The sequence below is a fragment of the Cherax quadricarinatus genome, chromosome 44, assembly GCF_038502225.1.
Source record: "Cherax quadricarinatus isolate ZL_2023a chromosome 44, ASM3850222v1, whole genome shotgun sequence".
Classification (NCBI taxonomy): Eukaryota; Metazoa; Arthropoda; class Malacostraca; order Decapoda; family Parastacidae; genus Cherax; species Cherax quadricarinatus.
Window position 1 is genome coordinate 4,788,740 of NC_091335.1, and position 25,113 is coordinate 4,813,852.

Genomic DNA, 25,113 nt, shown 5'->3' on the forward strand with positions numbered 1-25,113 from the left:
TACATCGCTAGGTCTATATACAGTGAGAGATATACATCTCTCGGTGTATATACAGTGAGAGATATACATCTCTCGGTGTATATACAGTGAGATATACATCTCTCGGTGTATATACAGTGAGAGATATACATCTCTCGGTGTATATACAGTGAGATATACATCTCTCGGTGTATATACAGTGAGAGATATACATCTCTCGGTGTATATACAGTGAGAGATATACATCTCTCGGTGTATATACAATGAGAGATATACATCTCTCGGTGTATATACAGTGAGAGATATACATCGCTAGGTCTATATACAGTGAGAGATATACATCTCTCGGTGTATATACAGTGAGAGATATACATCTCTCGGTGTATATACAATGAGAGATATACATCTCTCGGTGTATATACAGTGAGAGATATACATCTCTCGGTGTATATACAGTGAGAGATATACATCTCTCGGTGTATATACAATGAGAGATATACATCTCTCGGTGTATATACAATGAGAGATATACATCTCTCGGTGTATATACAGTGAGAGATATACATCTCTCGGTGTATATACAGTGAGATATACATCTCTCGGTGTATATACAGTGAGAGATATACATCTCTCGGTGTATATACAGTGAGAGATATACATCTCTCGGTGTATATACAATGAGAGATATACATCTCTCGGTGTATATACAGTGAGAGATATACATCTCTCGGTGTATATACAATGAGAGATATACATCTCTCGGTGTATATACAGTGAGAGATATACATCTCTCGGTGTATATACAGTGAGAGATATACATCTCTCGGTGTATATACAGTGAGAGATATACATCTCTCGGTGTATATACAATGAGAGATATACATCTCTCGGTGTATATACAGTGAGAGATATACATCTCTCGGTGTATATACAGTGAGAGATATACATCTCTCGGTGTATATACAGTGAGAGATATACCTCTCTAGGTGTATATACAGTGAGAGATATGCCTCTCTCGGTGTATATACAGTGAGAGATATACATCTCTCGGTGTATATACAGTGAGAGATATACATCTCTCGGTGTATATACAGTGAGAGATATACCTCTCTCGGTGTATATACAGTGAGAGATATACATCGCTAGGTGTATATACAGTGAGAGATATACATCTCTCGGTGTATATACAGTGAGAGATATGCCTCTCTCGGTGTATATACAGTGAGAGATATACATCTCTCGGTGTATATACAGTGAGAGATATACATCTCTAGGTGTATATACAGTGAGATATATACATCTGTAGGTGTATATATCCTTGGTTTATAGCTGTGTTGTATTTCACCCTGGTTTATACTTGTGTTGTGTCAGCAGTGAAGGTGACTCAGTATTATTAAGAGTGAAGGTGACTCAGTATTAGCAGTGAAGGTGACTCAGTATTAGCAGTGAAGGTGACTCAGTATTAAGAGTGAAGGTGACTCAGTATTAGCAGTGAAGGTGACTCAGGTATTAGCAGTGAAGATGACTCATGTATTAGCGGTGAAGGTGATTCAGTATTAACAGTGAAGGTGACTCAGTATTAGCAGTGAAGGTGACTCGGCATTAGAAGTGAATGTGACTCAGTATTAGCAGTGAAGGTGACTCAGTATTAGCAGTGAAGGTGACTCAGTATTAGCAGTGAAGGCGACTCAGTATTAGCAGTGAAGGTGACTCAGTATTAGCAGTGAAGGTGACTCAGTATTAGCAGTGAACGTGACTCAGGTCTCTCCGATATTAGCAGTGAAGGTGACTCAGTATTAGCAGTGAAGGTGACTCAGTATTAGCAGTGAAGGTGACTCAGTATTAGCAGTGAAGGTGACTCAGTATTAGCAGTGAAAGTGACTCAGGTATTAGCAGTGAAGGTGACTCAGTATTGCAGTGAAGGTGACTCAGGTATTAGTAGTGAAGGTGACTCAGTATTGGCAGTGAAGGTGACTCAGTATTAGCAGTGAAGGTGACTCAATATTAGCAGTGAAAGTGACTCAGGTATTAGTAGTGAAGGTGACTCAGTATTGGCAGTGAAGGTGACTCATGTATTAATAGTGAAGGTGACTCAGTATTGGCAGTGAAGGTGACTCAGTATTAGCAGTGAAGATGACTCAGTATTAGCAGTGAAGATGACTCAGTATTAGCAATGAAGGTGACTCAGTATTAGCAGTGAAAGTGACTCAGTATTAGCAGTGAAAGTGACTCAGTATTAGCAGTGAAAGTGACTCAGTATTAGCAGTGAAAGTGCCTCAGTATTAGCAGTGAAAGTGACTCAGTATTAGCAGTGAAAGTGACTCAGTATTAGCAGTGAAAGTGACTCAGTATTAGCAGTGAAAGTGACTCAGTATTAGCAGTGAAAGTGACTCAGTATTAGCAGTGAAAGTGACTCAGTATTAGCAGTGAAAGTGACTCAGTATTAGCAGTGAAAGTGACTCAGTATTAGCAGTGAAAGTGACTCAGTATTAGCAGTGAAAGTGACTCAGTATTAGCAGTGAAAGTGACTCAGTATTAGCAGTGAAAGTGACTCAGTATTAGCAGTGAAAGTGACTCAGTATTAGCAGTGAAAGTGACTCAGTATTAGCAGTGAAAGTGACCTTTGGTCAATGATAATGAAGATGCAAACGAAATTAACCAGAAATATTAAATATGTATTTCTGGTTATTCAGTCTGCTGAAGAGGGACTCATATATAGGCCGAAATGTAGAGGACATTCCTTATTTTTTCCCTGTCATTTACGTCTTGAGGTGTATTTCTCTGCTTCAACTGATAATGGTAATCACTTGATAGCGGAAATTTAGTGGTAAACACTGTACTCAACCCCTGCAGTCACATGTAGGTGAGTGCAACCACTCAACCCCTGCAGTCTCATGTAGGTGAGTGCACCCACACATTGGTGAACACTGGCCTGATAATATTATTAACTGAACGACTCCAGGCTGAGGGACTGACTACATCAAACTCCTCCTCATCTCCCACCTTTCTCTGCAGTGGACTGATGAAGCCACTGGCTGACCCTCGACGCACCTCACACTCCACCTTAATAACAGCGACATTGTTTTTGGCAGCAGAGATCTGCACACTCCTAGAGTATACATCCTCGACCTGCCGTGACCCGAACACCACTTTACGTCTATCTTCACAGCATGAGTAACGTAGATATCTCCTGGGGAGTATATCTCAGAATAATCGATAACAATTTAGCAGTCTCCCAGATATCTCCAGAATGCTTGGTCAGCAGGAATTACTTGGAGGATCTGTCAGGTGTCTTGAAAAGGAAACTGTAAGTAGGGTGAGTGAGGCGCTGTTCATCCCTTCTCGGTGTTGTGTATAAGGAAGAACCCCCACTCAACACTACTTACCTCCAGCCTCCACCTTTCTTTGAAGGATGTGTCACTTCAGCGGAGTCTTCAGCACCTGCGAGGTGTCAGTGGCTCTCCTGTCACTCACCTAAATAATCTCAAGCTTCTCCACTTAGCCAGAATTAATAGCCAGAACTCAGCTGCTAATCCCACAAGGTCGGCAGCCAACACAAGCCGTATCTTTCACAATCACATCAAAATATATCCTATTAGACGGCTGTGTGGTTTACCTTTGTGGTAAACACAAGTGTGGCAAGCGAAGACTCTCGCTCGGAGGACCAGAAGCTCCACCGAGTCTTCATGTAGCTACGACCCCGAAGTCAGTAGATCTTCGGCCATTTTTTTTTCTGAAGAAGAACACACCACCAGCACCGATCAGCAATCATCCAGTCCTCTTCAGAACTGCAGCTGAAACGAGAAATTGTCAGAAGATAACGGGAAAGTGACTTATGTTTTCCCCAAGTCGTTCGTTCTGCCAGAAGGCAGGGAAGGATAGATTAGAGCTGATTACTTCAGGGTCTAGTTCAGTCATTACCTCGCCTAGTATTGGACTACGGACTGTTCTTAGTCACTGTGTCACTATCCGTCCCTGTCCTTGTCCTCTTAGTATCTCATACATCGTTGTCATGTCTCCCCAGGTCCTTCGATCCACTGAAACTGTTTAGCCTCTAATCAAATGAGACCAACCTCGAGCCATTGAGACCAGTTTCAAGACAACGAGTCCAGTCTCGAGGCACCAAGACCAATTTCAAAACACGAGACCAGACCATTACTCTGGTAGAGATGCTGTTTATCACATGTATACGACACGTATGGTGACTCTCAGGGGTCGTACATTACAGGTTATGAGAATCTTGCACCTCTGGACCAGCGGTACGTCAAGAGTCGTGCAGGATGCGCACCACTTGTTGTTATTACCTTTTCAACTTAAGTAACGTCTATCCTCAACTCCCAGCCACTCCACACATCCTCCTTGCAATAATAATAATAATAATAATAATAATAATAATAATAATAATAATAATAATAATAATAATAATAATCTCTATTTCTACGAGTACATAATACAACTTATACAGACCATAGCTGACATTAATGGCTTACTATACAGAAAGCCCGTTTATGCTGAGCATTTGGGTAACTTAGGTTAATTTTGTTCCCGGGATGCGACCCTCACCAGTCGACTAACACCCAGGTACCTATTTTACTGATGGGTGAACATGGACAAGAGGTGTCTTATGGAAATATGTCCTAATGTTCCCAGCCGCTCCGGGGATCGAACCATGGGCCTCAGTGTGTGAGCTGAGTGCGTCACCAACTCAGCTACGAGACACCAGTCTTACACACCGCAATCCCAGGATATCCCGTCGATACCTGGGATATCCTGGCTACCGGCCACAAGGATATCTCAACTAGCAGGTCGCAGGATACCCCTGGCGAGGAATATCTTCGTTAGTGTCCCTGCTGAGACTTCCCGAGAACCTACTGACGTAGCCACCAATCACTGACATCAGTGACACTGACATCAGTAACACCGACATCAATGCCACCGGCATCAGTGCAACTGACATCAGTAACACTGACATCAATGACACTGACCCATAACAGTTCAAGCTTCAGGGACCCATAACAGCTCAAGCTTCAGGGACCCATAACAGTTCAAGCTTCAGGGCCCCCATAACAGTTCAAGCTTCAGGGACCCATAACAGTTCAAGTTTCAGGGACCCCATAACAGTTCAAGCTTCAGGGACCCATAACAGTTCAAGCTTCAGGGACCCATAACAATTCAAGCTTCAGGGTCCCCATAACAGTTCAAGCTTCAGGGTCCCCATAACAGTTCAAGCTTCAGGGACCCATAACAGTTCAAGCTTCAGGGACCCCATAACAGTTCAAGCTTCAGGGACCCATAACAGTTCAAGCTTCAGGGCGCTCATAACAGTTCAAGCTTCAGGGACCCATAACAGCTCAAGCTTCAGGGACCCATAACAGTTCAAGCTTCAGGGCCCCCATAACAGTTCAAGCTTCAGGGACCCATAACAGTTCAAGCTTCAGGGACCCCATAACAGTTCAAACTTCAGGAACCCATAACAGTTCAAGCTTCAATAACCGCATAACAGTTCAAGCTTCAGGGACCCATAACAGTTCAAGCTTCAGGGCGCTCATAACAGTTCAAGCTTCAGGAACCCATAACAGTTCAAGCTTCAGGGACCCATAACAGCTCAAGCTTCAGGGCGCTCATAACAGTTCAAGCTTCAGGGACTCATACAGTTCAAGCTTCAGGGCGCTCATAACAGTACAAGCTTCAGGAACCCATAACAGTTCAAGCTTCAGGGACCCATAACAGTTTAAGCTTCAGGGACCCATAACAGTTCAAGCTTCAGGGACCCATAACAGTTCAAACTTCAGGGACCCATAACAGTTCAAGCTTCAGGGCGCTCATAACAGTTCAAGCTTCAGGAACCCATAACAGTTCAAGCTTCAGGGACCCATAGCAGCTGAAGCTTCAGGGACCCATAACAGTTCAAGCTTCAGGGACCCATAACAGTTCAAGCTTCAGGAACCCCATAACAGTTCAAGCTTCAGGGACCCATATCAGCTCAAGATTCAGGGCGCTCATAACAGTTCAAGCTTCAGGGACCCATACAGTTCAAGCTTCAGGGCGCTCATAGCAGTTCAAGCTTCAGGAACCCATAACAGTTCAAGCTTCAGGGACCGATAACAGTTTAAGCTTCAGGGACCCATAACAGTTCAAGCTTTAGGGACCCATAACAGTTCAAACTTCAGGGACCCATAACAGTTCAAGCTACAAGGACCCATAACAGTTCAAGCTTCAGGGACCCATAACAGTTCAAGCTTCAGGGACCCATAACAGTTCAAGCTTCAGGGACCCATAACAGTTCAAGCTTCAGGGTAACCCCAGGGTTAACAGTTCAAGCTTCAGGGACCCATAACAATTCAAGCTTCAGGTTCCTCATAACAGTTCAAGCTTCAAGAACCCATAACAGTTCAAGCTTCAGGGACCCATAACAGTTCAAGCTTCAGGAACCCCATAACAGTTCAAGCTTCAGGGACCCATAACAGTTCAAGCTTCAGGAACCCATAACAATTCAAGCTTCGGGTCCCCATAACAGTTCAAGCTTCATGGACCCCATAACAGTTCAAGCTTCATGGACCCCATAACAGTTCAAGCTTCAGGGTCCCCATAACAATTCAAGCTTCAGGGTCCCCATAACAGTTCAAGCTTCAGGGTCCCCTTAACAGTTCAAGCTTCAGGGTCTCCATAACAGTTCAAGCTTCATGGACCCCATAACAGTTCAAGCTTCAGGGACCCATAACAGTTCAAGCTTCAGGACCCCATAACAGTTCAAGCTTCAGGGACCCATAACAGTTCAAGCTTCAGGAACCCATAACAATTCAAGCTTCGGGTCCCCATAACAGTTCAAGCTTCATGGACCCCATAACAGTTCAAGCTTCATGGACCCCATAACAGTTCAAGCTTCAGGGACTCAAGATGTAGGTCCGCCTATCCTGCCACTGGCAGAAGGATAGGATGGAACAGGAAGATCCTATTCATGGATACACACTGAGAGGTGTGTGTATCCCTGTGTGAGACATTTATGCAACATCTGGGAATCTTTTCTTTCTGGAAACGTTTCGCCAGTCAGTGGTTTCTTCAGTCCACTGCAGAGAAAGTTGAAAGATAAGGAGTTTGAGGTAGTTAGTCCCTGAACCTGGAGTCGATGTGTTTAGTCCGTCAATCTTGACAAGACTGAGGGACTGAGTACCTTAAATTCCTCCTTCTCATCTTCCATCTTTCTCTGTATTGGACTGAAGAAGCCACTGGCTGGTGAAACGTTTCCAGAATAAACATACCCCAAATGTTGCCCAATTTATCAACTTGTCGGATTTGTAGACCACTTATTCACATATTCTTGTGTATATACACCTTGAGAATCTCTTTCATTTCTGGTTTTAGAGATTACAGTATTCTTGACTTGTGTTGCGCAGGTGACAAGCAGCCTTAGTGACCCTCGTGTAGTAGATAGGCTTTAAACTTCAACTAAGCAAGCAGTTATCCTACAGCTGCCAGGAGGGTGTGAGAGGGTATATAATGAGGTGGTTGCTGGTTGTCTGCACACTGCTTGCGTAGCTCTGGTTTTTGGTTGCCCCACAGTATCTTCTCCCGGCAGTCACCCTTCTCATCCCACTCGAGATATCGTCTGTCAGGATACACGTCTCTCAGGCAGCGGTCAGGCTCAGGAGTTAATCCGACAGGCTTTTCATTGTCTGTACCTGACACTCGAGGCTCAAGTATTGAGGGACAGGTCCAGAGGGAAGGTGTTTAAGGCTCGAAGATATTGTAGTAGACTGGAGGTCGTACCGAGGCGTGAGTACTGAGAAGACTGGGGAGGTACAGGAAGGAATATTGTGATGAGTGTTGATCTCTAGCTCCGGCACTACTCCCAATACCACCCACCACCACAACTAGCAGCAACCACTACCTTTTAACACCACCACCACCACAAGCACCCAGTGCCGTCACCTCCAGCACCGCCACCTTCACCAGTAACCTCACCACCACCATGACCAACTTCCTACCACTTCTCTTCCTCGTCCTGCTAGTCCCGTGCCTCGCCACCTCCAAGAAAGAGTGAGTACATCTGTATCAACGTGAGTCCGCACACGCAAACACACGCAAACACAGTACCAGCCTCGACAGAACACCACACACACACACACACACACACACCTCAATTTCCAAAAACCTTTCCTTTTTCCAATCACTGTCACCATGCGAGATGATTCCTTTCATTGACAGAATCACACGAAGTCTAACATGTATGTACAACAAACATAAATTACCATTTCGGAGGCTGGACTACCAACACTGCAATAGATGTAGAGCGGGTGGGTGGGTACGGCAGATTTATGACTGTGAGTGTCTAGATTAATGCATTCACACGGGGACTAATTGCCAGAGTTATGACACTTTGTGGGGACTGCTGATGGTGCGTAAATCATGCACTCAGCGGGGGAGGAGGAGGAGGCATGATGCTTGCTCTGGTCTGTAAGAAATGAACAGTGACACAGGAATCTAAATGAGTATCTCCCCACGACTCTACCCCGTGTGAGAGACATTATCTCTCCAACCCGTGTGTAAGATGATTCTACTGTCTTGGGGGCCCTGTTTATTCTCTTATTATAATTATTATTATTATTAATATTATTATTATTAATATTCTCCCGGCCCGGGCCTTTTCCCAGTGGTGGCCCGGCCTTGGCTCCCTGTCTAGGGAGTGTCTGAGACCTAGTCTCCCATGAGAAGAGGTACAAGTACCCCCTCATCTTTGAGACCAACTGTCCCCAGGCCTAGCCACAAGCTAGGCTTCTCTGGTCTGTCATCCCCGCCCCAAGGGGCCTAATAGGAATGACAGTCTTGTGAGCTACAAGCTCTGGCTCAGGCACCTACCCTACCCTAGAGGGGCTGGGCATGGTGTCGATTATTATTATTATTATTATTATTATTATTATTATTATTATTATTATTATTATTATATTAATATTATATTAAATTATTATTATTATTATTATTATTATATTAATATTATATTAAATTATTATTATTATTATTATTATTATTATTATTATTATTATTATTATTATTATTATTATATTCATGGAGGAGATTATAACTCATAGGAGGTCACACAGCGCCGAGATGGGGGGAATGGAAGGCACTCAGACTTGATACGAGGAACTGGATCAACAGGTTCAGTTCCCCACATGATCTCCGTCACCCACAACGTAGTGGCTGCTGCCAATACTGAAGCTACGCCATGAGAGAAAAAAAAACCCAGGCACTGTGTGCATCCTCGGGGGAAACTGAAGCGGTTCCGAGCAGTGCCATGTAGGGTGACGTAATGCAGGTCGTAAGTCATTTGTTCAAGCTACGTGTCCAGGATTTTCGTAGCGTTGTAGAGGGACACGGAGTCATTACGAAAGTGGTAAGAGGTCACCGTCAGCCTTCTAGCATTCAGCCTGTTACTGTGGCACAGAGAAGAATGTGGTGCCAGCAGCCGGGTGCCGGGTGCCGGGGGTCAATTCTGAACTAGACACAACACACTACCACGTCCCTTCACAGGATGAAATTTTAAAAATCTACATTTAGAAGCAGAGCAAAATATGAAGACGGACGCTAAAAGTCTTACAGAGTACGTTGGTCATTTCGTCAACTGGTTCTCCCGAGACAGTGAAGATAAATGGTTCAGAGAACCGACAGGATGAGGAATTAGACATTTGTGCAACACTTGGGGTATATTTATTGTGGAAACGTTTCGCCAGCAAGTGGTTTCTTCAGTCCAATGCAGAAAAAGATGGAGGATGAGGAGGATGAGGATTTTGAGCTAATCAGTCCCTCAACCTGGAGTCGATGTCATCAATCCATCAGTCTTGAAAAGATTGATCCTAAGACGGTGTTTATGGAGTCTTCACGAGTTGATGCGAGGCTCTGGGCCCATCATCAATATATATATATATATATATATATATATATATATATATATATATATATATATATATATATATATATATATATATATATATATATATTTTTTATTATCACACTGGCCGATTCCCACCAAGGCAGGGTGGCCCGAAAAAGAAAAACTTTCACCATCATTCACTCCATCACTGTCTTGCCAGAAGGGTGCTTTAAACTACAGTTTTTAAACTGCAACATTAACACCCCTCCTTCAGAGTGCAGGCACTGTACTTCCCATCTCCAGGACTCAAGTCCGGCCTGCCGGTTTCCCTGAATCCCTTCATAAATGTTACTTTGCTCACACTCCAACAGCACGTCAAGTATTAAAAACCATTTGTCTCCATTCACTCCTATCAAACACGCTCATGCATGCCTCCTGGAAGTCCAAGCCCCTCGCACACAAAACCTCCTTTACCCCCTCCCTCCAACCTTTCCTAGGCCGACCCCTACCCCGCCTTCCTTCCACTACAGACTGATACACTCTTGAAGTCATTCTGTTTCGCTCCATTCTCTCTACATGTCCGAACCACCTCAACAACCCTTCCTCAGCCCTCTGGACAACAGTTTTGGTAATCCCGCACCTCCTCCTAACTTCCAAACTACGAATTCTCTGCATTATATTCACACCACACATTGCCCTCAGACATGACATCTCCACTGCCTCCAGCCTTCTCCTCGCTGCAACATTCATCACCCACGCTTCACACCCATATAAGAGCGTTGGTAAAACTATACTCTCATACATTCCCCTCTTTGCCTCCAAGGACAAAGTTCTTTGTCTCCACAGACTCCTAAGTGCACCACTCACTCTTTTTCCCTCATCAATTCTATGATTCACCTCATCTTTCATAGACCCATCCGCTGACACGTCCACTCCCAAATATCTGAATACGTTCACCTCCTCCATACTCTCTCCCTCCAATCTGATATTCAATCTTTCATCACCTAATCTTTTTGTTATCCTCATAACCTTACTCTTTCCTGTATTCACCTTTAATTTTCTTCTTTTGCACACCCTACCAAATTCATCCACCAATCTCTGCAACTTCTCTTCAGAATCTCCCAAGAGCACAGTGTCATCAGCAAAGAGCAGCTGTGACAACTCCCACTTTGTGTGTGATTCTTTATCTTTTAACTCCACGCCTCTTGCCAAGACCCTCGCATTTACTTCTCTTACAACCCCATCTATAAATATATTAAACAACCACTGTGACATCACACATCCTTGTCTAAGGCCTACTTTTACTGGGAAAAAATTTCCCTCTTTCCTACATACTCTAACTTGAGCCTCACTATCCTCGTAAAAACTCTTCACTGCTTTCAGTAACCTACCTCCTACACCATACACTTGCAACATCTGCCACATTGCCCCCCTAGCCACCCTGTCATACGCCTTTTCCAAATCCATAAATGCCACAAAGACCTCTTTAGCCTTATCTAAATACTGTTCACTTATATGTTTCACTGTAAACACCTGGTCCACACACCCCCTACCTTTCCTAAAGCCTCCTTGTTCATCTGCTATCCTATTCTCCGTCTTACTCTTAATTCTTTCAATTATAACTCTACCATACACTTTACCAGGTACACTCAACAGACTTATCCCCCTATAATTTTTGCACTCTCTTTTATCCCCTTTGCCTTTATATAAAGGAACTATGCATGCTCTCTGCCAATCCCTAGGTACCTTACCCTCTTCCATACATTTATTAAATAATTGCATCAACCACTCCAAAACTATATCCCCACCTGCTTTTAACATTTCTATCTTTATCCCATCAATCCCGGCTGCCTTACCCCCTTTCATTTTGCCTACTGCCTCACGAACTTCCCCCACACTCACAACTGGCTCTTCCTCACTCCTACAAGATGTTATTCCTCCTTGCCCTATACACGAAATCACAGCTTCCCTATCTTCATCAACATTTAACAATTCCTCAAAATATTCCTTCCATCTTCCCAATACCTCTAACTCTCCATTTAATAACTCTCCTCTCCTATTTTTAACTGACAAATCCATTTGTTCTCTAGGCTTTCTTAACTTGTTAATCTCACTCCAAAACTTTTTCTTATTTTCAACAAAATTTGTTGATAACATCTCACCCACTCTCTCATTTGCTCTCTTTTTACATTGCTTCACCACTCTCTTAACCTCTCTCTTTTTCTCCATATACTCTTCCCTCCTTGCATCACTTCTACTTTGTAAAAACTTCTCATATGCTAACTTTTTCTCCCTTACTACTCTCTTTACATCATCATTCCACCAATCGCTCCTCTTCCTTCCTGCACCCACTTTCCTGTAACCACAAACTTCTGCTGAACACTCTAACACTACATTTTTAATCCTACCCCATACCTCTTCGACCCCATTGCCTATGCTCTCATTTGCCCATCTATCCTCCAATAGCTGTTTATATCTTACCCTAACTGCCTCCTCTTTTAGTTTATAAACCTTCACCTCTCTCTTCCCTGATGCTTCTATTCTCCTTGTATCCCATCTACCTTTTACTCTCAGTGTAGCTACAACTAGAAAGTGATCTGATATATCTGTGGCCCCTCTATAAACATGTACATCCTGAAGTCTACTCAGCAGTCTTTTATCTACCAATACATAATCCAACAAACTACTGTCATTTCGCCCTACATCATATCTTGTATACTTATTTATCCTCTTTTTCTTAAAATATGTATTACCTATAACTAAACCCCTTTCTACACAAAGTTCAATCAAAGGGCTCCCATTATCATTTACACCTGGCACCCCAAACTTACCTACCACACCCTCTCTAAAAGTTTCTCCTACTTTAGCATTCAGGTCCCCTACCACAATTACTCTCTCACTTGGTTCAAAGGCTCCTATACATTCACTTAACATCTCCCAAAATCTCTCTCTCTCCTCTGCATTCCTCTCTTCTCCAGGTGCATACACGCTTATTATGACCCACTTCTCGCATCCAACCTTTACTTTAATCCACATAATTCTTGAATTTACACATTCATATTCTCTTTTCTCCTTCCATAACTGATCATTTAACATTACTGCTACCCCTTCCTTTGCTCTAACTCTCTCAGATACTCCAGATTTAATCCCATTTATTTCCCCCCACTGAAACTCTCCTACCCCCTTCAGCTTTGTTTCGCTTAGAGCCAGGACATCCAACTTCTTTTCATTCATAACATCAGCAATCATCTGTTTCTTGTCATCCGCACTACATCCACGCACATTTAAGCAACCCAGTTTTATAAAGTTTTTCTTCTTCTCTTTTTTAGTAAATGTATACAGGAGAAGGGGTTACTAGCCCATTGCTCCCGGCATTTTAGTCGCCTCATACGACACGCATGGCTTATGGAGGAAAGATTCTTTTCCACTTCCCCATGGACAATAGAAGAAATAAAAAGGACAAGAGCTATTTAGAAAAAGGGAGAAAAACCTAGATGTATGTATATATATATATGCATGTGCGTGTCTGTGAAGTGTGACCAAAGTGTAAGTAGGAGTAGCAAGATATCCCTGTTATCTAGCGTGTTTATGAGACAGAAAAAGAAACCAGCAATCCTACCATCATGCAAAACAGTTACAGGTTTTTGTTTCACAGTCATCTGGCAGGACGGTAGTACTTCCCTGGGTGGTTGCTGTCTACCAACCTACTACCTATATATATATATGTATATATATATATATATATATATATATATATATATATATATATATATATATATATATGTATATATATATATATATATATATATATATATATATATATATATATATATATATATATATATATATATATATATATCCGACAAGGATATATAACTTCCTTCATTTGCATTCGTAAAGCATACTTACCTTGGTCTGACATGAGAGAGGCGGTGCATTTATGTCTGGTCATACTCTGACCAGACTGAAGGATGAGCTTTTGAAATCTCACAGTGTGGCAGTAGACAACAGTCTCTATCACACTTGTGTAGACAACCTGTGTTGTTGTCCGCACACACACACAGATACACACAAACATTGGGAGAATGATTACTAGGCAACATACTGAGTAATGGGTGGAATCATTAAGACTGCTGGAGTGTACACAGCAGCAGTGAAGCAGCCTCCAGAGATGGTGTTACCACAGTAGACATCAAGATTTGCTTTCACCACTACCACCAGCAGTACCACAGCAGCAGCAGACACCATGCTAACCACCACCACTACCACCAGACACCATGCTAACCACCACCACTACCACCAGACACCATGCTAACCACCACCACTACCACCAGACACCATGCTACACCACTCCTACCGTCTCTTATATTCATGTATGCAAACACCCTCAGGGAAATTAACCAACAGCCTCGAACGAAGACACCAAATGTATGATCTGGAGAATGTTCACTCTAATGTTCCTCTTACGAAAAGAACGATAATTTACATGGATCACTTTTACAGGCCAGGAGCTGTTATCCAACTTCAGCCTATTCCATCCCATCCTTCCACCCGGAATCTGAAGCTCCGCATTAGATTCTTCAAGACTATAATGTTCTTCACCAACTCCAAGGCTGAAGGACTCATTACTTCAGCTTTTGTATACAGTTCTATATACTTCACACAGTGTCTTGGTATTGTACTGATAAAGCCACTGGATGGCGAAACGTCTACAAGTAAAGATACCCAGGTGTTGCACGTATGTCTAATTCTTTACACAGGTACCTACTGATTGTTAGGTGAACAAAGGTAGCAATCTATATGTCTCTGTCATTTTTCAAACACTTGTTCCGTGTACCAGAGGATCTTAAATCTAACTTGTTCCAATCCTTCTCTCTCAAGTCACTCTTAGTACTCAGTTATTACACTAAGGGCACTCAATTCCTTTCTTACACACTCTTGTCCTCTCTCCCAAAATAGAAAGGAACTACGAATGACTTTGTAATGTCTTAGGAATCTTACTTTAATATATCAGTACGATGAACAAAGGCACCAGAGATTCCAAAGTCTTGTCCCGTGTAAGTCTGAGGAAATATGCTGGTAGAGATAGTGATGGATATAACGAATGCTGTTATATCTTCTCTTACAGGTGAGTACCCACAGCAACACTCATTTGCATACTCACCCCCACACTCAGGTGAGTACCCACAGCAGCAACTAATATGTCAGATTTAGATGTCACCGATGCACCGCTAGCCTTTGTACCCACCATGTACCTATCACGCAAAATCAAGTAACAGCGAGAGTTGATCCCAATGTTGCTGGACACACACTCACACGTCCCCAGCCCCTCTCCATCATCTACACTAGTCCAACCTCAATATATTTAAGTCAGCTTGTAACTCGAGGTGTTCTCCCTGCAGCCACTACAGGTTCCGCAACGACATGCCCACTGCTGACGATGACGAGAACCATCACGACTACAGTAGCATCATACCTCACCCTCGCTGCAGGCACAACTACCACGACAGGACGGAAGCTGGCATGAATAGACAGATCAACCTCTTCATGCATGCTGACTACGTCTACAGCAGCATGGTAAGTGTGAGAGAGAGAGGTAATAACTTATCTGCAATTACCTATTTGTATGTACTGAAATGAACACACAGATAACTTGCACATGTGAGAGAGGAGCTTACGACAACGTTTCGATCTGACTTGTTCCATTTACAAGGTCACGCTAACACAAAAGAGTGAGAGAGTCAGTATATATAGGCGAGGGAGTCAGGGACGGGACGAAGAGAGAAAGAAAAAAAAAGTAATGGTAGTGGTAATGCTGGTAGTGGAAGTAGCTGCGGCTTTTTTGTACTTAACAGAAATAGAGCTATGCTCGTGGTGTTCCGCCTGCAGAACGCTGTGTTCGTGTGAGCGTGGTAGAGACATATGTATTACTGACGTGAGAATGAGACGAATATGACTTGAGTGTGTCATAAATGTTGTGTAGGCAAGAAGATCCGTTGATAATCATGGGTTCGCTGAAGAAACACTGTAATATCAACAATACTGGACACCACAAAACGTGAACCTTCTCGGAAACTCTGGAGAAGAGAGTACACGTCAGAGTCTGAGTTTACATTCTTAAGAAATGTTGCTGATACATCCAGTGAACACTAGTGTTTCTTTGAACATTCAGAGCTGATTATTATGTTGTTTGTGGTGATGCTAAGAAGAGATGGATGTTGTAATGGTGTAGTGGGTGTTGCGGATGCGGTGTGGATGACGTTGTGGGTGTCGCTGGCGTGTTATTATTCTTGCTGCTGACAAAATCATACGTGGACTTGAGAACGATCATCTCAGCAAGGCAGTCTTCTAGGAATTTGAAGATTATGACACGTGTACTTCAGGTGGGTAACTTTATTGATGAACCGTTTCGCCTACACAGTAGGCTTCTTCAGTCAAATACGAAGGTGTAGTAGTGAAATAGAGATATATGTAATCAGTCCATCAACCTTGGAGAAAGGGTATTTGAGGCGGTCAGTCCCTCAGCCTGGAGAAGAGTTCAGCTCTTCTCGTTTCTATTTATTTCATACCATTTTCAATATTCTAGGAAGCTGTGTCGGTTTCGGTCCTGGGACCTTAATCAAGGTCCCAGGACCGAAACGTTTTCTAATATATCTTAATGTTGGATCACGTGTCTTTCTAAGCCAATCTATCGGTATCTCTTACCACAGTATATACCATACTGTCTAGACACAGCATACAGAGAATACCTCTCTTCTACTCAGAGCTGATAGTCTCCGTAACCGACACAACTTCCTGGAAGATTGCCTCGCTGAGATGGTGGCTCCCAGGTCCACTCCTCAGTAACTAACCCAAATCACATATGCCTTAGATGGAAGTAACCAGATTTGATCCTTGAAAGGGAAGAGGTATCTCCCCAGTTCCCTGGAAAGGTTGAAGGAAATTGGAAAGTATTGATTTGGGAGTAGAGTAATATATGAGTGGAACAGTATCCCTAGTAGGGTTACTGAAGCTAAAACCTTGGGTTGCTTCAAATATAGGTTAGACAGATACATGAATGAGAGGAGTTCGATTTGAGTGGGACTTGTACTTGAGTTAATAAGGTTATTAAAGCTTGTTCCTTGGGAAACACTGAATGAGTTGCGCGAATATTTTGTTGTAGTGGGTTTGGATTTGCCAAGTATGGTCCAATAGGCTGCAGTGTTCCTCCTTTCTTATGTTCTTATGCATCGGGGCTGCCCCTTAAGTCAGTGAGTGCCCTGAGGATGTCTCCCTGGCTCGGTAGATGTCAGGGACGAGGGAGAAAGAGAGGAGTGAGTCAAGGTTAAGGTCGTGGTCAATATTCCTACCCACAATTATCAGCAGCCCTAACTAGCACATACCCAGCACTGGGCTATAATTACAACCCTAAATAAGACATACCCAACATTCCCCTATAATTATGAAGAGACTCCTGGAATGTGTCGTTCACATCAACATGTTCATCGTTCCTTGTTGAACTTTGAACCTCTTAGTGACATGAATAACATTAACACATAGAGGTGAGAATATGAGAGAAGTGAAAGAAATTCCTCATGATGGAAACAGAGAGAGAGAGAGAGAGAGAGAGAGAGAGAGAGAGAGAGAGAGAGACAGACAGACAGACAGAGAGAGAGAGAGAGAGACAGAGAGAGAGAGAGACAGACAGACAGACAGACAGAGAGAGAGAGAGACAGAGAGAGAGAGAGACAGACAGACAGACAGACAGACAGAGAGAGAGAGAGAGAGAGAGAGAGAGAGAGAGAGAGAGAGAGAGCAACCCAACACACCAGAGTTGCACACAGAGACACAGCACAGAACACATGGTGTACATCATAACTTATGGACTAACACGGAGTGCATTACTGTCTAGGCTTTGTTGCTTCACCTTCAACAGATCAAGACAGCCTGGAGAAGTAGAAGGCTCTCTCCCTGTCCTCACGTTCAACCCCCCCCCCTCCCCACCGACTATAAAAACACCGTGAGGGAGAGAACTACCACTCTGTGTGGCAACACACACACACACACACACAAAGGGATGTTAGGAAGTATTTCTTCAGCCACAGAGTAGTCAGGAAGTGGAATAGTTTGGGAAGCGATGTAGTGGAGTCAGGATCCATACATAGCTTTAAGCAGAGGTATGATAAAGCTCACGGTTCATGGAGAGTGACCTAGTAGCGACCAGTGAAGAGGCGGGGCCAGGAGCTTGGACTCGACCCCTGCAACCTCAACTAGGTGAGTACAACTAGGTGAGTACACACACCAGCTTACATAAACCAGCTGACATAAACTAGTTGACATAAACCAGCTGACATAAACCAGCTGATATAAACCAGCTGACATAAACTAGCTGACATAAACCAGCTGACATAAACCAACTACATAAATCAGATGACATAAACTAGTTGACATAAACCAGCTGACATAAACCAGCTGACATAAACTAGTTGACATAAACCAGCTGACATAAACCAACTACATAAATCAGGTGACATAAACTAGTTGACCTAAACCAGCTGACATAAACCAGCTGACATAAACTAGTTGACATAAACCAGCTGACATAAACCAGCTACATAAATGAGCTGACATAAACTAGTTAACATAAACTAGCTGACATAAACCAGCTGACATTAACCAGCTGACATAAACCAGCTGACATAAACTAGTTGACATAAACTAGTTGACATAAACCAGCTGACATAAACCAGGAAGTATTTCTTCACCCACAGAGTAGTCAGGAAGTGGAATAGTTTGGGAAGCGATGTAGTGGAGTCAGGATCCATACATAGCTTTAAGCAGAGGTACGATAAAGCTCATGGTTCAGGGAGAGTGACCTAGTAGCGACCAGTGAAGAGGCGGGGCCAGGAGCTTGGACTCGACCCCTGCAACCTCAACTAGGTGAGTACAACTAGGTGAGTACACACACCAGCTTACATAAACCAGCTGACATAAACTAGTTGACATAAACCAGCTGACATAAACCAGCTGACATAAACCAGCTGACATAAACTAGCTGACATAAACCAGCTGACATAAACCAACTACATAAATCAGGTGACATAAACTAGTTGACATAAACCAGCTGACATAAACCAGCTGACATAAACTAGTTGACATAAACCAGCTGACATAAACCAACTACATAAATCAGGTGACATAAACTAGTTGACCTAAACCAGCTGACATAAACCAGCTGACATAAACTAGTTGACATAAACCAGCTGACATAAACCAGCTACATAAATGAGCTGACATAAACTAGTTAACATAAACTAGCTGACATAAACCAGCTGACATTAACCAGCTGACATAAACCAGCTGACATAAACTAGTTGACATAAACTAGTTGACATAAACCAGCTGACATAAACCAGCTGACATAAACCAGCTGACATAAACTAGTTGACATAAACCAGCTGACATAAACCAACTACATAAATCAGGTGACATAAACTAGTTGACATAAACCAGCTGACATAAACTAGTTGACATAAACCAGCTGACATAAACCAGCTGACATAAACCAACTACATAAATCAGGTGACATAAACTAGCTGACATAAACCAGCTGACATAAACCAGCTACATAAACCAGCTGACATAAACTAGTTGACATAAACCAGCTGACATAAACCAGCTGACAAAAACCAGCTGACATAAACTAACTACATAAATCAGGTGACATAAACTAGTTGATATAAACCAGCTGACATAAACCAGCTACATAAACCAGCTGACATAAACCAGCTACATAAACCAGCTGACATAAACTAGTTGACATAAGCCAGCTGACATAAACCAACTGACATAAACCAACTACATAAATCAGGTGACATAAACTAGTTGACATAAACCAACTGACATAAACCAGCTGACATAAACCAACTGACATAAACCAACTACATAAATCAGGTGACATAAACTAGTTGACATAAACCAGCTGACATAAACTAGTTGACATAAACCAGCTGACATAAACCAACTGACATAAACCAACTACATAAATCAGCTGACATAAACTAGTTGACATAAACCAACTGACATAAACCAGCTGACATAAACCAGCTGACATAAACCAACTGACATAAACCAACTACATAAATCAGGTGACATAAACTAGCTGACATAAACCAGCTGACATAAACCAGCTACATAAATCAGCTGACATAAACTAGTTGACATAAACCAACTGACATAAACCAGCTGACATAAACCAGCTGACATAAACAGATGAACTGGAAAATAGACTAACGAAAAATCTGACGTTAAACGCAGAGTATATACACTGAGAAGTATGTATCCCTCAGCATATATAAGCTGGGAATATGCTGGGACCTGGAATATTCATGATCAGTGAAGAGACGATATGCAGCCTTAATGAGCATCGTATAGTAGATAGATTTTAAACTCAATCAACCAACCAGGCATTAAATTAAGGAAGTCGCATTTTGATGAGTAATCTGAAGGAGACCGTTTTGTAGGTGATTAATCTAACCTACATTATGGTCTGCCTTCCTGGGTGATTACTCTAGCCTATACTATGGTCTGTCTTCCTGGATGATTACTCTAGCCTACACTATGGTCTGTCTTCCTGGGTGATTACTCTAACTTACACTATGGTCTGTCTTCCTGGGTGATTACTCTAACTTACACTATGGTCTGTCTTCCTGGGTGATTACTCTAACTTACACTATGGTCTGTCTTCCTGGGTGATTACTCTAGCCTACACTATGGTCTGTCTTCCTGGGTGATTACTCTAGCCTACACTATGGTCTGTCTTCCTGGGTGATTACTCTAGCCTACACTATGGTCTGTCTTCCTGGGTGATTACTCTAGCCTACACTATGGTCTGTCTTCCTGGGTGATTACTCTAGGTCCTTCCTACTCTACTACACTATGGTCTGTCTTCCTGGGTGATTACTAGCCTAGGTCTGTCTTCCTGGGTGATTACAGCCTACACTATGGTCTGTCTTCCTGGGTGATTACTCTAGCCTACACTATGGTCTGTCTTCCTGGGTGATTACTCTAGCCTACACTATGGTCTGTCTTCCTGGGTGATTACTCTAGCCTACACTATGGTCTGTCTTCCTGGGTGATTACTCTAACTTACACTATGGTCTGTCTTCCTGGGTGATTACTCTAACTTACACTATGGTCTGTCTTCCTGGGTGATTACTCTAGCCTACACTATGGTCTGTCTTCCTGGGTCATTACTCTAACTTACACTATGGTCTGTCTTCCTGGGTCATTACTCTAACTTACACTATGGTCTGTCTTCCTGGGTGATTACTCTAGCCTACACTATGGTCTGTCTTCCTGGGTGATTACTCTAACTTACACTATGGTCTGTCTTCCAGGGTGATTACTCTAGCCTACACTATGGTCTGTCTTCCTGGGTGATTACTCTAACTTACACTATGGTCTGTCTTCCTGGGTGATTAATCTAACCTACACTATGGTCTGTCTTCCTGGGTGATTACTCTAACTTACACTATGGTCTGTCTTCCTAGGTGATTACTCTAGCCTACACTATGGTCTGTCTTCCTGGGTGATTACTCTAGCCTACACTATGGTCTGTCTTCCTGGGTGATTACTCTAGCCTACACTATGGTCTGTCTTCCTGGGTGATTACTCTAGCCTACACTATGGTCTGTCTTCCTGGGTGATTACTCTAGCCTACACTATGGTCTGTCTTCCTGGGTGATTACTCTAGCCTACACTATGGTCTGTCTTCCTGGGTGATTACTCTAGCCTACACTATGGTCTGTCTTCCTGGGTGATTACTCTAGCCTACACTATGGTCTGTCTTCCTGGGTGATTACTCTAGCCTACACTATGGTCTGTCTTCCTGGGTGATTACTCTAGCCTACACTATGGTCTGTCTTCCTGGGTGATTACTCTAGCCTACACTATGGTCTGTCTTCCTGGGTGATTACTCTAGCCTACACTATGGTCTGTCTTCCTGGGTGATTACTCTAGCCTACACTATGGTCTGTCTTCCTGGGTGATTACTCTAGCCTACACTATGGTCTGTCTTCCTGAGTGATTACTCTAGCCTACACTATGGTCTGTCTTCCTGGGTGATTACTCTAGCTTACACTATGGTCTGTCTTCCTGGGTGATTACTCTAGCCTACACTATGGTCTGTCTTCCTGGGTGATTACTCTAGCTTACACTATGGTCTGTCTTCCTGGGTGATTACTCTAGCTTACACTATGGTCTGTCTTCCTGGGTGATTACTCTAGCCTACACTATGGTCTGTCTTCCTGGGTGATTACTCTATCCTACACTATGGTCTGTCTTCCTGGGTGATTACTCTAGCCTACACTATGGTCTGTCTTCCTGGGTGATTACTCTAGCCTACACTATGGTCTGTCTTCCTGGGTGATTATTCTAGCCTACACTATGGTCTGTCTTCCTGGGTGATTACTCTAGCCTACACTATGGTCTGTCTTCCTGGGTGATTACTCTAGCTTACACTATGGTCTGTCTTCCTGGGTGATTACTCTAGCCTACACTATGGTCTGTCTTCCTGGGTGATTACTCTAGCCTACACTATGGACTGTCTTCCTGGGTGATTACTCTAGCCTACACTATGGTCTGTCTTCCTGGGTGATTACTCTAGCCTACACTATGGTCTGTCTTCCTGGGTGATTACTCTAGCCTACACTATGGTCTGTCTTCCTGGGTGATTACTCTAGCCTACACTATGGTCTGTCTTCCTGGGTGATTACTCTAGCCTACACTATCGTCTGTCTTCCTGGGTGATTACTCTAGCCTACACTATGGTCTGTCTTCCTGGGTGATTACTCTAGCCTACACTATGGTCTGTCTTCCTGGGTGATTACTCTAGCCTATACTATGGTCTGTCTTCCTGGGTGATTACTCTAGCCTACACTATGGTCTGTCTTCCTGGGTGATTACTCTAGCCTACACTATGGTCTGTCTTCCTGGGTGATTACTCTAGCCTACACTATGGTCTGTCTTCCTGGGTGATTACTCTAGCCTACACTATGGTCTGTCTTCCTGGGTGATTACTCTAGCCTACACTATGGTCTGTCTTCCTGGGTCATTACTCTAACTTACACTATGGTCTGTCTTCCTGGGTGATTACTCTAGCCTACATTATGGTCTGTCTTCCTGGGTGATTACTCTAGCCTACACTATGGTCTGTCTTCCTGGGTGATTACTCTAACTTACACTATGGTCTGTCTTCCTGGGTGATTACTCTAGCCTACACTATGGTCTGTCTTCCTGGGTGATTACTCTAGCCTACATTATGGTCTGTCTTCCTGGGTGATTACTCTAGCCTACACTATGGTCTGTCTTCCTGGGTCATTACTCTAACTTACACTATGGTCTGTCTTCCTGGGTGATTACTCTAACTTACACTATGGTCTGTTTTCCTGGGTGATTACTCTAACTTACACTATGGTCTGTCTTCTTGGGTGATTACTCTAGCTTACACTATGGTCTGTTTTCCTGGGTGATTACTCTAACTTACACTATGGTCTGTTTTCCTGGGTGATTACTCTAACTTACACTATGGTCTGTCTTCTTGGGTGATTACTCTAGCCTACACTATGGTCTGTCTTCCTGGGTCATTACTCTAACTTACACTATGGTCTGTCTTCCTGGGTGATTACTCTAGCTTACACTATGGTCTGTCTTCCTAGGTGATTACTCTAACTTACACTATGGTCTGTCTTCTTGGGTGATTACTCTAGCTTACACTATGGTCTGTTTTCCTGGGTGATTACTCTAACTTACACTATGGTCTGTCTTCCTGGGTGATTACTCTAGCCTACACTATGGTCTGTCTTCCTAGGTGATTACTCTAACTTACACTATGGTCTGTCTTCTTGGGTGATTACTCTAACTTACACTATGGTCTGTCTTCTTGGGTGATTACTCTAACTTACACTATGGTCTGTCTTCCTGGGTGATTACTCTAGCCTACACTATGGTCTGTCTTCCTGGGTGATTACTCTAGCTTACACTATGGTCTGTCTTCCTGGGTGATTACTCTAGCTTACACTATGGTCTGTCTTACTCTAACTTACACTATGGCCTGTCTTCCTGGGTGATTACTCTAGCTTACACTATGGTCTGTCTTCCTGGGTGATTACTCTAGCCTACACTATGGTCTGTCTTCCTGGGTGATTACTCTAGCCTACACTATGGTCTGTCTTCCTGGGTGATTACTCTAACTTACACTATGGTCTGTCTTCCTGGGTGATTACTCTAGCCTATACTATGATCTGTCTTCCTGGGTGATTACTCTAGCCTACACTATGGTCTGTCTTCCTGGGTGATTACTCTAGCCTACACTATGGTCTGTCTTCCTGGGTGATTACTCTAGCTTACACTATGGTCTGTCATACTCTAGCCTACACTATGGTCTGTCTTCCTGGGTGATTACTCTAGCCTGCACTATGGTCTGTATTCCTGGGTGATTACTCTAGCCTGCACTATGGTCTGTCTTCCTGGGTGATTACTCTAGCCTGCACTATGGTCTGTCTTCCTGGGTGATTACTCTAGCCTACAATGTGGTCTGTCTTCCTGGGTGATTACTCTAACCTACACTATGGTCTGTCTTCCTGGGTGATTACTCTATCCTACACTATGGTCTGTCTTCCTGGGTGATTACTCTAGCCTACACTATGGTCTGTCTTCCTGGGTGATTACTCTAGCCTACACTATGGTCTGTCTTCCTGGGTGATTACTCTAGCCTACACTATGGTCTGTCTTCCTGGGTGATTACTTTAGCCTACACTATGGTCTGTCTTCCTGGGTGATTACTCTAGCCTATACTATGATCTGTCTTCCTGGGTGATTACTCTAGCCTACACTATGGTCTGTCTTCCTGGGTGATTACTCTAGCCTACACTATGGTCTGTTTTGCTAGGTGATTACTCTAGCTTACACTATGGTCTGTCTTACTAGGTGATTACCCTAGCCAACATCATGGTCTGTCTTCCTAGGTAATTAATCTGACCTACGCTGTGACCCAAATTTTTAAGACCACGAATCAGTGCACTAGAATCGTTGCTAAAAGAAATCTCCGAACTTACGTATTCTGTCTGGGTTTGGTGCGGAGTACTGACGCATCTGAGACCCACGTCAGGAAACACTTGCCTTGTTTCCTGAGAGATTTTACCTAACTTTCTCGTCCACCTCGTGTGTAAAGCCACGCCAGGAAACACTTGCCTTGTTTCCTGAGAGACTTTACCTAACTTTCTCGT

General features: G+C 43.1%; 1 protein-coding gene across 2 annotated transcripts in view; it reads left to right on the top strand.

The window, feature by feature from the left end:
• The first annotated feature begins 7,517 nt into the window (after nt 1-7,517).
• Nucleotides 7,518-25,113, top strand: part of LOC128697508 (soma ferritin) — a 28,460-nt gene continuing 10,864 nt past the window's right edge. Inside the window, exons 1-2 of one of the 2 annotated variants that reach the window (XM_053789246.2) lie at nt 7,518-8,016; nt 15,250-15,424. In XM_053789246.2, coding sequence (XP_053645221.1) covers nt 7,949-8,016; nt 15,250-15,424 — 243 coding nt within the window. In that variant the 5' untranslated portion in view covers nt 7,518-7,948. The remainder of the gene's footprint in view (nt 8,017-15,249; nt 15,425-25,113) is intronic. The other variant, XM_053789247.2, reaches the window with a different exon arrangement.